The sequence below is a fragment of the Temnothorax americanus genome, unplaced genomic scaffold (assembly GCF_048541705.1).
Source record: "Temnothorax americanus isolate GAGA-0224 unplaced genomic scaffold, ASM4854170v1 Scaffold14, whole genome shotgun sequence".
Taxonomy (NCBI): Eukaryota; Metazoa; Arthropoda; class Insecta; order Hymenoptera; family Formicidae; genus Temnothorax; species Temnothorax americanus.
In genome coordinates this window covers 3,024,936-3,039,778 of record NW_027509275.1, presented here as the reverse complement: position 1 = coordinate 3,039,778, position 14,843 = coordinate 3,024,936, and the positions used below count along the sequence as shown (strand labels likewise).

Below are 14,843 nucleotides of genomic sequence, written 5' to 3'. Positions count from 1 at the left end.
AATGCGCACAATACTGACTGTCATGAGCGGCATAACATTTAAATTTATTGGAAGTCGCCGTGATACGATCAAGAGAAAACGCTACTCCCGCCTATATTCCTTTTACATTTACAAAGGCGAATGCTCTATACATTATTTATAAACTTTGTGTGATATTTTCACATGATTAGTAACTAAATTTAATGAACTCGATATTCGTATTTATGTAATCTCTTTCGATAAAAGTAGTGCACGATAATCAGCAGCCTAATCTTCCATTGCAGAAGTAACGCTTACGATTAGAAAATTAAATCGAAGATCCGGCTATAAAAATGTTGCTTGTTTAACAAACTATTTAAACAGCTGCTGACAAATGAGCAGTAGCCTTCATCGAAAATACGCAAAAAGTATGAAACTACATATTTATCACCCAATATCATCGCGTTACATACAATGACACCCACATCGTCGTCTCATAGCGACAACGCTAACGATACGTTATCGAATGACTCTATTAAGCTGAAAACAGTAGCTGGCGTGGGCACATTCGCGAATACCAACAATTAATTGGCTCGCTGGTTGAATCGAATTCGCGCGAACGATCGGCGGCGGCGGTGGCACGTTAACAACCCGTTCGATCACGTAAGGAGCAGCCGCCGGCCGCTGGGATGCCATATGCTGCATGCACGTTTGGGGTTGCGAGGTGGGGCGAGGATGCGAGGGCGAACGAGGGATCCCCGACGGAGGAGAATGCTCCTCTCCCGAGCACGAGCAAGCGAACGAACGAGCGATTCTACGCAGAAATCGGGAGAATGGGAAGGGAAGATCCTCTTGGGCGTCTTCATATAAATGACGGTGGTGCTCGCGGCACGGGATCACAGATTCGATCTCGTTCAAATCGACAAAGCCGTACACGAACCGCCGACAATCGTCGTCGTCGTCATGCAGTATCTAGTGAGTGATCTACCTCGTCGAAATCGCCGACGATCTTCTGGATATCGTTCGTTCTCCTTCCGCGATCACGTTTGCTTTTTGTGTTCTTTTTCTTTTTTTAACTTCCTTATTTATTTTTTATATTCATTGGTGGACGCGCGATAATCGGTGAACGTATTAGTGGACGAAAAGAATGTCTTTTCTTTGCTAAATCGCGATTCTGATTGCGTTGCGCAAGAATCGTACTTTGGTAGCGAAACATTCCGCAGTTGGTGTAATTTTACGTGAAATGACGCGATGGAACAAGCATTTCAATTGATAAACCTCCTAATTGATGAGTTTCTGACTTGGACGAATGTTGGGAAATGTGATGCTTCTAAATCTCAAATAACGATACGAGAAAACTATATCGCGAATGCGCGAGTTTTTGTAATTATATAACGTTCGAAAATTAGAATCGCAACAAGTCCTTAGGAACGCTTCAATCTTTAGCTTTACAAACGTATTAATGTATGAAAAATATATTTTTATATTTATAAAATAAATGTTATTTTATAAATAAATATAAAAATATATATTTTCAATTATTTTTGTGTGTTGGTTCGGATAAAAACAGTATGATTACAGATCTTGGCTTTTGCCATCTTCGGCTGCGTCTTCGGACAATTTGGATCGTACCGCGGCTTTCCCAGCCAAAATGCATATAGACCAACGCCGAGGCCCTATCAGCCGCAGCCGCAGCCGCAGCCGCAACCGCAATACACGCAACCGCAATACACGTATGAAATTTGTATACGATAAGCCGCTAAAGTCTTTATCTCTTTATGATAATCTTATCCGAAAATCGATTGTTTAAAATATACTGTTATCAGTTATCATAAATTTTCGCTATATGAAATTACAGTAAATTAATATATGTCAAGAATTATATTCATATATAAAATTACTTTTAAGACTAGGTTATAATACGTCTCGTTAATCGTAAAAAAGGATTGATAAATCTGAAATCAATAATTGCATAATGCTAAATGGTAAATTTTACAGATGTATATTTCTTAAAAAAAAGTATCGTTACAAATTATAATTAAGTATAAAACTGATCTTTAATATTGTTTCTTCGCTACTGCTTCCGTTTTCTAAGCTAATTGCTGTTTAGCATTGGAATAAATATAAACGGAGACGCAAGACTCAAGCACGCACGCAGAGACAACTTTTGCGTTATAAATTAAACCGTTTAGAATTCAAGGCTATGCGAAATGATACGGTTTCGACTTTTTACCGTAGGTCTGCCGCAAAGCCATTCATAGGCATTCGAAGCCAGCACAAGGATACATCACCGGACGGATCTTACACCTTCGGCTATGAAACCGAGAACGGAATTTCAGTCTCTGAAAGGGGATACCCTCAAGCCGGGCCTCAGGGTCAAACGGAGGTAAAACAATTATTCCATATTGTTGTTTTGTGTAATCCGTATTGTGTTCTAACACATCTAATTTAGTTTCGAAATTATTTGTAAAGCCATATACGAGAAGAGAGAGAGAGAAAAACTTTTGATTCTTTACTTTTACGAAGTTAAGTTTATCAAAAATTAAACTAAAGGTTTAATTAAAATTTTATAAATTTTTTATAATTAGTTACTACTTTGTATAATCATTAGGTTCTGAACACATTTATTACATACTGTTATGCTTTAATAATATTTTAGGATTACTAATGTCGTGTAAAGAATTAATATCATTGATGCACTTTTATTAAGAATTTATATTTATATGAAAATTTACAATATATAGAAAACTTATTTTTTTCGGATTTTATTAGGAATTTCCGTTAAATTCCTTGATTTGTATATCGCCAGATGTGATGAGTGTTACATCATCTAATAGAAATTAATTACGTATGTGTATTATGTAATATGCAAATCTCATTTCTCCGCATCCTATAATTTCAATCAAACTTCACTTCCTTTCTTCTTCAGTGGTTGATCAGCTTTGCTGTTATTATTTTCAATATTTATTATAAATAATTTTTCTACTACATTTTTTCTACCAGCAAAAATTTTCATTTTTTCCATTCTTTAGTCTTTAATTAAAGAATTGTTTCACTGATGCACAGCGGTCGGTTCAACTTCTTAAGAGCTTGAGAAACTGTTTAATTTTCTCAAGTTCGTAGAAAACTCCGGCCAAAATTGCAACTTTACAATTATAATCGATCGAAACATAAAGACATTTTTTTCAAATTCTAATTATCGCATCTATCTCTTAATCGATTCATATAGGTGGTCCAGGGCAGCTATTCTTACCAAGCGCCCGACGGAACCCCGATCACCATTCAGTATACGGCCGATGAGAACGGTTTTCGTGCCGAGGGTGCCCACCTTCCCACACCGCCCCCCATCCCGGAAGCTATCAGAAGAGCGCTCGCGGCAAATCCGCCTGGGCCCGATGACGAGAAGTACGACCGACAACCCTTCCAGCAGAGATTCGGCGGACAGACGTACAATTCCAATCCATTTCGAAGATTCTAGTTTCACCGTATGAGATCCGCAAAATCCTCCACGACCAGCACGGTCCAACGAACTCGTTGGAGCAGGGAGGCTCGGCTAGATATCGATACATGTGACGGCTTTGAGTCATTTTTTTCCCTCCCCAGCCTCTAATGCGAAGTGATACGTGTACATAGGACACAGTATGGTGGATAACAAAACAGTATCGATCCCTATATAAGAAATATAACTGCCGTTACGCAATAAATCAATATACATATTGTTTCTATTTGCCCTCGAATTTATTTCTCCGCCCTTCCTGCTCGTTGCGTTCTTGTTGGCATTGAAAAGAATGTCGATTCATCGTCTCTCGATTGTACGTCTCTTCATTTTCCTCAAATGTAACTTTATGACGGCTTTACGTGCGCGCAATCCGAAAGAAGTTATTCGCTGGATCGTGTACTCAATTGTTATTTAAAGATTCTTCGTGGGAAGAGTCATGCACCGCGCGAATGTTTCGCATTCTGAAGAGATTTTTATGACGAGCTGCACGCACCCATCCGTTCGTCGTACCGCGTTCCCACGAAAAAAGGCGGATGACGTGGAATAATAATGAGATTGTGGTTCCAGCAAAGGAAGGAACGCTTAATGTCAATCTCCACCCACGTTGGCTGGTGATGACATATTGCGCAAATTTTCATCGGAGCAACGGAACGGAGTCGCGCGGGCGACTCAGAATTCATTTGGGACGCGATCCAGTTTAAAGAAGCGACAGCTTCGAAATCGCTTTTCGTCCGGCTGACCCGACACAGTGACATACATCGACGGCGAGAAAATGTTACATGCCAGTTTTACAGGCATATGTAACGCCGCTGTATATAGCGCCGTTGCATCATCTCGTGCGAGGTACGAGCACTTACTCGCACTTGCGCCGCCGCGCCGTTCGTCTATAATTTGCCGCAAAACTTGGGATCTAATAACCGTAATTAGTTGTAACGTGCGATTGTACTTTTCAAGGAGGTGCTACCGCTTTGTGTATTTATAATACTTTATAGCGTTGCGCGAGAAAGAAACGCACGATCGTACATATGTTATCAATGAACGCGAAAATATTTCGTTAAAGGTCATTATATCTCGATTGCTCCTCTGCGAGATCGCGATAACACGCTTATCGTAATTAAATGCAATTAAACGCTGTGATGGGTGGCAAAAGCTCGTAAAATCATTAACGATAAAATTATTAACTTTTATCTCAGTCGGAATGATGCACGCGGAGCGTAAATTTTCGCTATTACCTTTATGATCGCGAGTGAAGGCGGTATGCGAAGTTCAACTTCGCCAACGGCGGTTTAAAAATCCACAGCGAAATCAGCTGAAACATTTGAACCTTTCACGCCGCGCATATATACAGTCTTCATACTCGTTTTCTCGCGAGACTTTAATATTCTTCTCATTTTTTAGATTCAAACTTGTGACGCGACATTTATACATTTTATATTTTATGAAAAATGGATTTTAATTGATTTATAACCGATTTAAAAGAAAAATGCAATTTAATGGAATCCATAAGTTTCGTCGATTGTGTTTGCGAAAAGATTCCGTGCATTGATTGATTTTTCACGCCTTATAGATGAAAAATTTTGTCGAAAGCCGGACAGGTCGAAAACAAATCGCGACGTAAAAGGTTTGCAATAACGAGGTTACAGGTGGTACCCTGACCTCTCTAATATGCAACACGAGAGGATGAGAGAGCGCATATACGGTTGAAGTTCGCGTGCACCACGCCTGCAGCGCGAGCGCTTATGCGAAGGTGCGTTAATGTAGCGAACATATGGATTCGTCATCGGTGAATCCACAGAAATTAAAAGCAGAGGAGATTCATATTTCTTCCATCACGTATTATTGCTTCACCATCGAGAAACTCTTCTTATCTTGAATTTCTATCTGTCTCTTACCGTTCGAGTTCTACTTCTTAGAGACTAATATATAAGATCGTAAATTATTATTTAACTTTCCAAGCATCGATGAAGAAATTTTTTTTCTCAGCAAAATAAAAAATATACGAAAAAGAAAAAGAGAAGAAAAAAAGAAGAAATATTGCGCATCGCGGTTGAGGTGTGCGAATGCACCTCAAATGAATCATAACGAGCAAAACAGGGTGGGACGAGTGGAGGTGAAAGTATTATTGTACGCACATCTCGGCCTCTCTTTCGTTACTTCGCATTCTTCCACGCATCATCCCGGTCAAGGACTGTCCGCCCGGCGCATGCGGCGTGACTTGGGCGGTTCTGCACTTCCTTTGAAAGGTTCGATCGGGCCGATTATCGCGCGAGACGCAGAGATTAGAGAGAGAGAAAGAAAGGGGGAAAGAAAATGAACAAACAAGAGCGAGAAGCATTTCGGTTTTATAAACGTGACGGAGTGTGCAATCCGTCAACAACTGACGCTTCTATATAATTTCAATTTCAATCCGACAGCAATAAATATCGACTTAATTCAACGCATGTGTGTGTGTTGTTATTTATTTTCAAATCTTTACCTCTTTTTTCTCCTTTTTTAAACTGATAATAACGCTAATTAATAATAAATTACACGAAACATGTGCGCGATACGCAGAGAATAGTAAATTAAACACGAAAAATTTAATTATTTTGAGGCAACCCGGGAAACAATTTTATATAGGTATATAATTATAAGATATGTATGTTTTCTTTCTCTTGTATAATCTCTGTCATACTTTCGCAGAATTTTGCAAGAACTACAAGTTGGCCAGACTCCGATTAGAGGGACTCTAGTGCACATCTTTTCTAATCGCTACACAGCAAAATTTTAATTAAGTTAAAATATATAATATATTTATTTATTTATTTATTATTATAAAAGAAACAAAGAAATTTACGCGGAAACGCGACAACTTGATTGACTAAATAACTGATTATATAATGTTCTACATATATTTTATATACAATTTTTTATTACATTTATACATATATAATTACATACCTATATAGACAATATTTTCTCATTTCCTTGAACTTCACTTTTTTGTAAAAAAAAAAGCAATGCAAACATTTTCCTTTATAGTTATATATTTTTTAAATTTTTCTTATAGTTTTCACCTCTACGAACAAAGATTATAGGTGCGATCCACTTGGTGCTCCAAAACGCTCTTGGAAACAATGGAAACATTTCATCCTTGTTTATCAAATGTTAAACAAGGACAAAATGATGCTCTGAAGCGTTTAAAGCGTCTAGTGGATCGCACCCTGTATAAGAGAAAGAAAACATACATGGACATATTTTATATACAATTATTACATGAAAAATTTTTTCCCGGAAAGTTACACACCATAAAACAAAACAGGACGTACCTCGGTCGCATCGGTCGGTCTCGGAGTCACGTAGTGGTCACGTACGCTGCGGCAGGTTTACGTTCCTTCACGCAACAATATCACTCGAGCAGCTGTATATTTTACGTAACAATATTATTTAACACGCACAAATTAGAAAAAATCTTCACTGAAGCGACACATTGACCACATAAGAAAATGGCCCGTTTCTTTCTATACTCTTTTCTTAATTTCTTCTTTCTTTTTTCCATTCTCGGAGTTTCTTTAAGCGCCATCTCTGAAACGCAGAGGTAATTATAAATCACTGACTTCTTATCGGCAGTTCAGATTTACCATTTGTCCATTACAAGGATGAAAAGATAAAGTTTGATCGGTTGTAGATGTCGCTTCGGAGGTTCTCCCCGATTTCGCTTGTAATCTTGTAATTAGAACTCGGAACATAACCCCCAAAAAGTGCCACACAGCCACAAAATCCGGACTGTTGACGAATAACGACCGTTAAAAGTGTGGTTTGCGGTAAACAGGACGATTTAACAAAAGCGAAAGATGCCGGATCATTTAGGAGAAGATATGCGGAAGGTGAAGAACGAGGAGGAGAAGGAAGAAAAGGAGATAAAATGTGAGTTCCATTTCGCGACCTTCCTTATTGTTCACTTTATCACGATTCTTATTTCCTAAAAGCTCGTCTTCTCGATTTTCAGCACTGGATGAAGACGATATCGCTTTGTTGAAGACTTACGTATGTTAATCACCATTAGATTGTTGTTAGAGGAGAAATTTGAAATCAAGATATAGAGATAAATGTCCATTTGTCATACGAACGTCATGTCTTGAATTCCTGTAAATTTTTGTCCTAATTAGGGCCAAGGGCAATACACGAAGTCTATTAAGTATGTTGAAGAGGATATCCAAATGATTATCAAGCGTGTGAACGAGTCAACGGGGATCAAAGAGTCTGATACTGGCCTGGCACCGCCGGCACTCTGGGATTTGGCGGCTGACAAGCAAACTCTGCAAAATGAGCAACCCCTGCAAGTGGCGCGCTGTACCAAAATCATAAATGCGGATTCCGACGATCCGAAGTATATAATAAATGTGAAGCAGTTCGCGAAGTTCGTAGTTGACTTGGCAGATTCTGTAGCGCCAACGGACATAGAGGAAGGCATGAGGGTAGGAGTGGATCGCAACAAGTATCAAATTCATATTCCACTGCCATCCAAAATCGATCCTACCGTAACGATGATGCAAGTGGAAGAGAAGCCTGATGTTACCTATAGCGACGTTGGTGGCTGCAAGGAGCAAATCGAGAAATTGAGAGAAGTCGTTGAAACGCCGCTGTTACATGTTGGTTTATAATCTTTTACTATTATTGCGATTTGTTAACAAAGTGTAGAGAAAATGTAACCAAGAGATTTATTACAGCCGGAGAAGTTTGTCAACCTGGGTATTGAACCACCGAAAGGCGTTTTGTTGTTTGGGCCTCCAGGTACAGGAAAGACTTTATGCGCTAGAGCGGTGGCCAATAGGACAGATGCCTGTTTTATTCGTGTCATTGGTTCAGAATTAGTCCAGAAATATGTCGGTGAGGTACGTCAAATGCTGCGTAAAGAAGCAATTATAGAAGTAAAGAGCGCAATGTTTATGGATAACGTGTGCAACTTTGTTCTTTCGCAGGGTGCTAGAATGGTAAGAGAACTGTTCGAGATGGCGCGAAGTAAAAAGGCTTGTTTGATCTTCTTCGACGAAATCGACGCCATCGGTGGTGCCCGTTTTGATGACGGTGCCGGCGGTGATAACGAAGTTCAACGTACTATGCTGGAGTTAATAAATCAGTTAGACGGGTAAGTTGCTCGTCTATTCCTAAAGAGTTGCCGTCTAATTATTTTACGATTTAACCGTAACTTAATTTTGTCAGATTTGATCCACGAGGTAACATAAAGGTTCTAATGGCGACGAATAGGCCGGATACCTTGGATCCTGCATTGATGCGACCAGGTCGTCTGGATAGAAAGATAGAATTTGGACTGCCGGATCTCGAGGGACGCACGCACATCTTCAAGATTCACGCGCGCTCGATGAGCGTTGAGAGGGACATCAGATTCGAGTTGCTCGCTCGTTTGTGCCCTAATAGCACAGGCGCTGAAATACGATCGGTCTGTACCGAGGCTGGTATGTTTGCGATTCGTGCACGGCGCAAAGTTGCCACGGAGAAGGATTTCCTCGAGGCGGTTAACAAGGTCATCAAATCGTACGCCAAGTTCTCCGCAACGCCAAAATACATGACTTACAATTAGAAGTATCCGCAATTCGTTTAATTTTCGTGTTCGATAAATTATCAGCGCGACACATAAATCTTATAATTATTTCTATTGCTGTATCTATTGAATAAGTCAAGGAACAACTTTGCCCATAAGTAGAATATATAATAAACTGTTGTTTTCCGATACAAACCTCGTTAAAAGTTTCCTGTTCGATCTTAATGACTTTTTTTTACGCATGTAGATTTTCGAACCTCAATTTAATAGGTGCGTCAGGTTTGTTGATTAGAAACGAAACTGAATCAAGAGACTCTCCACACCATGTAAACCGCAGATTTCTGCAGATCTGCAAAGAATTCATTGAAACACCATTGCAATTATATGATTGCGCAATATGTTATTAAGAAAAATAAATAATTCTTAAGATACACACTCGCAGTAAAACAACTTGCAAATTTTGTTCCGCGAATCGTCTTGCGATGCACGATCGCGGGCCATGACCAAAAGGAAGTACAGTATACGGGTTGACAGATTTTTCTCTCAGCTTGTTTTCTTTGTCGTTACTATCGCGCAACCATCTCTCCGGTCTGAATGAATTTGGCTCGTCGAAATATTCGGGAAGTCGACAAATCACTTGATTTTGCGTGACGACTACAGTCTGAAACATTTCGATGAGATTTTCTTTTAAAGAATTTGTTTCATCACTACCTTTCAAAATATAAATTATTTATTGATAAACGCAAATACACTACTCCTTTGGGAACGCGATATCCGCTCAGCACCACATCAGTTTGCAAGATACGACCTATTCCCACGGAGATAGGATTTAGCCTGAAAGTTTCTTTTATTGCGGCCTTCACGTACGTGGCATTTCTTAGGATCTCCGCCGTTATCGGGGACATAGGATCCGGTAACAAAGCCGCAGCTTCCGATCTTAGCTTTTCTTGAACAGCTGGATTCCTTGCAAGATGATACAAGGCGAATGACGTACTGTATGTCGTCTAAAATAATATGAAATTTCTATTTTCCTCTCGCCACGATTTCGTTGCTTGTAATAACTATATTTAATCCCAAGTTCATTAAATTCATGTAAAACGCATAGTCAATACTTGAAAACCTACGGTATCCACGCCAGCGAGCAACATATCACACGCCATACCCACAATATCTTTAATATCTAAAGCCTCATTTTTTAAATATTCCTTGAGAAGAGATTGTTTCCGACATATTAATGCATCTTGATTTTTCTGAGTAACCATTTGTAGCGCTACTCTGAGATACAATAACAAAAAAATTATAAATTATGACAGAATTGTGTAAATGAGCACGATTTCATCAGACTATTTCATTTTAATATAGGATTGTCATGATTCTTTTGTAAATAATGCAAAGATTTTTTTGCGACGTAAAAAGTATCATTTTTTTTAAAAAAGGAAATGATAAATTAGAATAAATTTATTATTCATTTTGCTTCCTCATAGAGGAAGATTTGTTTTCGTAAAAAAAAAAAAAAAATTTTTTTTGTTTTTCTGAATGTGTTTAGAATGTTCTAAAACGTCGAAAAATTGCAGTTTAAAAAAATGTCTATGTATGTATGTGTGTGTGTATGTATGCATGTATGTATGTGCCAAATTTTCCGAAATTTCTATAACTCCAGAACTAATCAACCAAATCTTAACGAATTATATATGAAATAGGGGTGGAAAAAACTGAAGAATATAATAGAATTAATAAAAATTGCTAATAATCAAGGGGTTCTTTTTTAATAAAATTTTGAATTTGCAGAAATGTTTGTTTATGCTTTAATTTCCGCAAATTTGGAGATATCGATCTATTTCTAATTTTATTATATTTTTCAGTCTTTTCTACCCCTATTTCATATATAATTCGTTAAGATTTGGTTGATTAGTTCTGGATCGAGTTATAGAAATTTCGGCAAATTTGCTCTAACTTCCGCAAATATGGAGAAATTGCACATTGCTTCTTTATAGTTTTTAAGTGTGCAAGTAGAACCCTTTGCTCACAAAGCTTCCTCTATGAGGAAGCCAAAAAAATAAATACTAATAATTATACATTAAATAAAATAAAAGCTTCCTCAAGAAGCTTTATAAGCGAAATAAAATAGGAGCAATGGTAGCGAGCTGTAATAATGAGGAAGCAATGTGCAAGTTTGTAATTTGCACCCTTTTTATCTTTTTTATAGCTTCTTTATATATCTATAAACTATTTTTTAAATCTCATTAAAAAATAAAATTTAGAGAATTTATATGTAAAAAATGTATTTAAAACAATAATTATTTTATGTAGATATATATATAATAACATATATTACTCACTTATTTAAACTATTAATGTTAATGCAAATTATTAATACAAATTTTAAATTTTACATTATTTACGAAATGATCAATTTTTCCAACAATTTAAGGTCACAACAATTAATATTTGATACATATATGCGTTAATAAATAATTTATAATTGCGCACTTACTCTTCCATGTAATTCTGCGCCTTGCGCAATTTTCGATATAACGGCGTTTCGAAAAATCGCCAAATCATCGGGCCATTGTCTAATTTCAAAATTACGCTATTCGTCGTAAACGCTGCCTCGATTAGCCTTGAACTTCGAGAATGCGGATGTTTTTCTTCTTCCGAAAGACTTCGCGTCTTTACATCGAAAGCCACGAGACAAGTCACTGAAAATTTATGCCGATGATGTAACATATGCTTTTTATCAACGTTATACATATAGACTGAGAAAAGAAATTTGTCAATCCCAAGAAATATTTAGTCCGATACGTTCAACTAAACATTTTAGTTAGTTAACTAAACATTAGTTGAATTAATTAATTCTTGATTAAAGAAATGAAATAAATTGATGAAACAACTAATATTTAGTTAACTAACTAAAATGTTTAGTTGAACGTATCAAACTAAATATTTTTTGGGAATAACAATTTTTTTTGTATATTCGTTAATGAATGGGATAATTTGTCTAGACGTGAAAATATTACATTCGAGAAAGAGACGCGAGAGTAGAGGTAGAAAATCGTCGGGCTTCTCGCGAGAGCAGAGCTGCACGAACTCCTGAACAACTGCGTCGGTATCCTCAAGGTAATCGACGACGTTCCGGGGTTTGCTAAAGACCTTTTGGAATTCACGGCGCAGCCTCCACCACTCGGTGCCGTTTCTGAAATATCCAATCACCATATTAATCTTCATCCTACCGAGACACGAAGCGATTCTCCGGCCGATTCTTATGTACAAATATCGTGATATATTGTAATCATGCGAAATTTTGTATGATTCTTACGTGGGTAAGAGACCCCCGGTGTTGTAGACGTTACTCCTGTCCTTTCGATACTTGAGTAGAGCCAAATGCGATCTTCTTTTCGGATGCAGACCCGCCTCAGCTTTGAAAATCTCCGCGATATCTTCCGGTCGGAATACCCACACTACTGATTGGCCTGGTACTATTTCCTCACGCACCAGAGGTCCATATTGCATTTTTTTCAATAAGCCGTTGATATGTAGCTTTGTAAAATTGTATTCACCTATACCGTTGACATATATTCCGTAAGATTAATTTATCGACATTTAAGAGAGAGATGAGCAAGTATTATTTGGAATATGTAGTAATAGTTTTAATACAGAATCGGGTTCTCTCTATCCTTAGTTCAATGGAAAAAAGAAAGTAAAGAAAGTAAATTAAAAATTTTAAAAACATGAAATTTGCAATAGTAATCAATCTTTTTATTGGATTATCGAATTACATATTATTTTCTTACCAATGAAAGGTAGGTACTTGTACAGTGTCCCAATAACGGGCAAAGATCTTGGTCCTGGTATGTTTTCGAAAGGCTTGGGCTCGGTACTATCAACGTGACACTGATTAATCGAGCACGATCGAGCACGTAATTTCTTTATTGTCCCTCTTCCTCCACATAGTTTCACTCGTGCGTACATTACTAATGTATATTTCCCACGTATATATACTTTGTATTAAAATTTTACCGTTGATTTATATATGCAGTAGATTTATAAGAGAACGCCATATATGCACCAGAAAAACAGGTTTTATCTGTGCAGACTGCTTGAGAACTCGATCAATTTTGAACCACTCGGTTCTCCTGTTCTCCGCCTTTCCTGTTGCTGGCCACTCGACATTCTCGTTCTGAACCGTTGGCATAAATTTGATGCTAGGCAGATAAAGCTCGGATACAACGCTTCACAATATTGCTTTTAAAGAAACATGAGCACAAGCTGACGAATGTCATTGACATTTGCTAACGCGACTATTTAATGTGGCCAATATCTTGGTGACTTGTCTTGTATAATATTATTTCTTCCTCGTTTAATATATCTGTTATTTACTAATTACGTAACGTCTAAAATGTCGCTAATGTTCACAGAGAAATATCCCAGTGAAAAATGACCCGTCGAATTGATTAATTAGACGTCTATCGACGTCTAATTAGACGGGTGACTTTGCATGAGATTACGAAAAAAAATGAATGGCTTATAAAATATACGTATATGTGCATAGGATTATAAAAAGGTATATATATATATATATATATATATATATATATATATTCTTTTATTTTGTTTAATAATACTTTTTAAATTTTCTACGATATTTCCGAGAGATCTTGGTTAAATTTTCAAAAATGTTTTGTAATATAATATTCCGTAGAAATTAATTCTACAACACAAAAAAGTAAAATTCGCGATAATATTAGAAATATCATATAAATTTTATACGATTGGATCTACAAATTCTCGAGGTGGATATATAATGAATTGCGCACTTAGCTTATACAGCTTAATAAGCAATTTTCTTTAAATTAGTGTTAGTTGTACTATGCAAATTAATAGGAGAAAATAGCGTAATATATGCCACTTATTACGTATACGTGAGCGTATAATTTTTTAACCCCAACTCTTTATATCTTATTAATTCTCTTAATACCTGAATCAAAATTTTCGTTTTACTTTTGACTATAATTGTCATATATCAAAAATTTGAGGTCTACTTTTATACTTCAAATAATTAGATTATCATTTTCTCACAGTTTTAACGATGAAGGTAATATTGAATATAAGTATTATTAAGATTATAGTAACTGAAGAGGTCATATAATAACAAAAACGACAAATGTTTCAATACTGTGCGCCCATTTTAGGCAAACTGTATATTTTGTTTGTAAAAAAAGATAGAAAAATGATTCAATCAAAAAGTTTTTACTACATTATTAATTTTAACAAAAGTGTAAAATGTAAAATGCTATGATATATAATGCATAAGTTTTATAGCTTTCTTCCTTCGTTTCTTTTCTCTCTTACATATTAAACTTATTATTATAATCCTACTTATGCTTAATTAAAGTTGAAAAACACGAGAATTAACAGGATATAAAGAGTTTCATGAGATTTTGTTGAAAAATTTTTTGTAAATCTAAGTTTATTTCTAAACAAAAAGTAGAAATTATACTTTTATATGTACAAACTTATAACAATTCTTTGTTGCGGCCCGAACAGCAGCCGACCCGATTATGAAATTATATATATAAAGAAATATAACCGTGAGCAACGAAAAGAAAAGAAACAACGAGTCAGCTTAACAAGCGAATTGCGGTTTTTTATTATCTACTAGTGTTGAAAAGCCATTGTTAAATACAGAAAAAAAATTACATAAATTTTAACTACGCAATAATTGTTGTGCAATATTGACCATCAATTTTAGGCATTTCCAAATATTGCGACCTTGACATTTCAGTATATTATTAAAATTATTTTAATAATTTAATGCAGAAATTTGATATTAATTAAATCGCAAAT

At 36.5% G+C, this 14,843-nt stretch overlaps 3 protein-coding genes across 4 annotated transcripts; 2 read left to right on the top strand and 1 right to left on the bottom strand.

The window, feature by feature from the left end:
- The first annotated feature begins 791 nt into the window (after nt 1-791).
- On the top strand, nt 792-3,683 carry LOC143894492 (endocuticle structural glycoprotein SgAbd-2). Its single transcript, XM_077400803.1, has 4 exons — nt 792-933; nt 1,540-1,691; nt 2,197-2,344; nt 3,188-3,683. Exons 1-4 carry the CDS (start codon nt 829-831, stop codon nt 3,434-3,436), a joined length of 654 nt encoding a protein of 217 aa, XP_077256929.1. The 5' UTR covers nt 792-828; the 3' UTR covers nt 3,437-3,683.
- Nucleotides 3,684-7,168: 3,485 nt separating this feature from the next.
- Nucleotides 7,169-9,430, top strand: Rpt1 (26S proteasome regulatory subunit Rpt1). Its single transcript, XM_077400702.1, has 6 exons — nt 7,169-7,363; nt 7,446-7,483; nt 7,606-8,088; nt 8,167-8,331; nt 8,419-8,585; nt 8,660-9,430. The coding sequence occupies exons 1-6, from the start codon at nt 7,291-7,293 to the stop codon at nt 9,036-9,038; spliced, it is 1,305 nt and encodes a 434-aa protein (XP_077256828.1). The 5' UTR covers nt 7,169-7,290; the 3' UTR covers nt 9,039-9,430.
- Nucleotides 9,042-13,201, bottom strand: Dib (Cytochrome P450 302a1, mitochondrial). Of its 2 annotated transcripts, none has more exons than XM_077400700.1 (8): nt 12,791-13,201; nt 12,316-12,556; nt 12,017-12,192; nt 11,494-11,698; nt 10,112-10,274; nt 9,755-10,003; nt 9,436-9,660; nt 9,042-9,348 (listed from the first exon to the last, which is right to left on the bottom strand). In XM_077400700.1, exons 1-8 carry the CDS (start codon nt 12,966-12,968, stop codon nt 9,235-9,237), a joined length of 1,551 nt encoding a protein of 516 aa, XP_077256826.1. In that variant the 5' UTR covers nt 12,969-13,201; the 3' UTR covers nt 9,042-9,234. The 2 variants fall into 2 exon arrangements, with proteins under 2 accessions (XP_077256826.1, XP_077256827.1); XM_077400701.1 differs by having other exon boundaries at nt 10,124-10,274.
- Between the last annotated feature and the right edge of the window lie 1,642 nt (nt 13,202-14,843).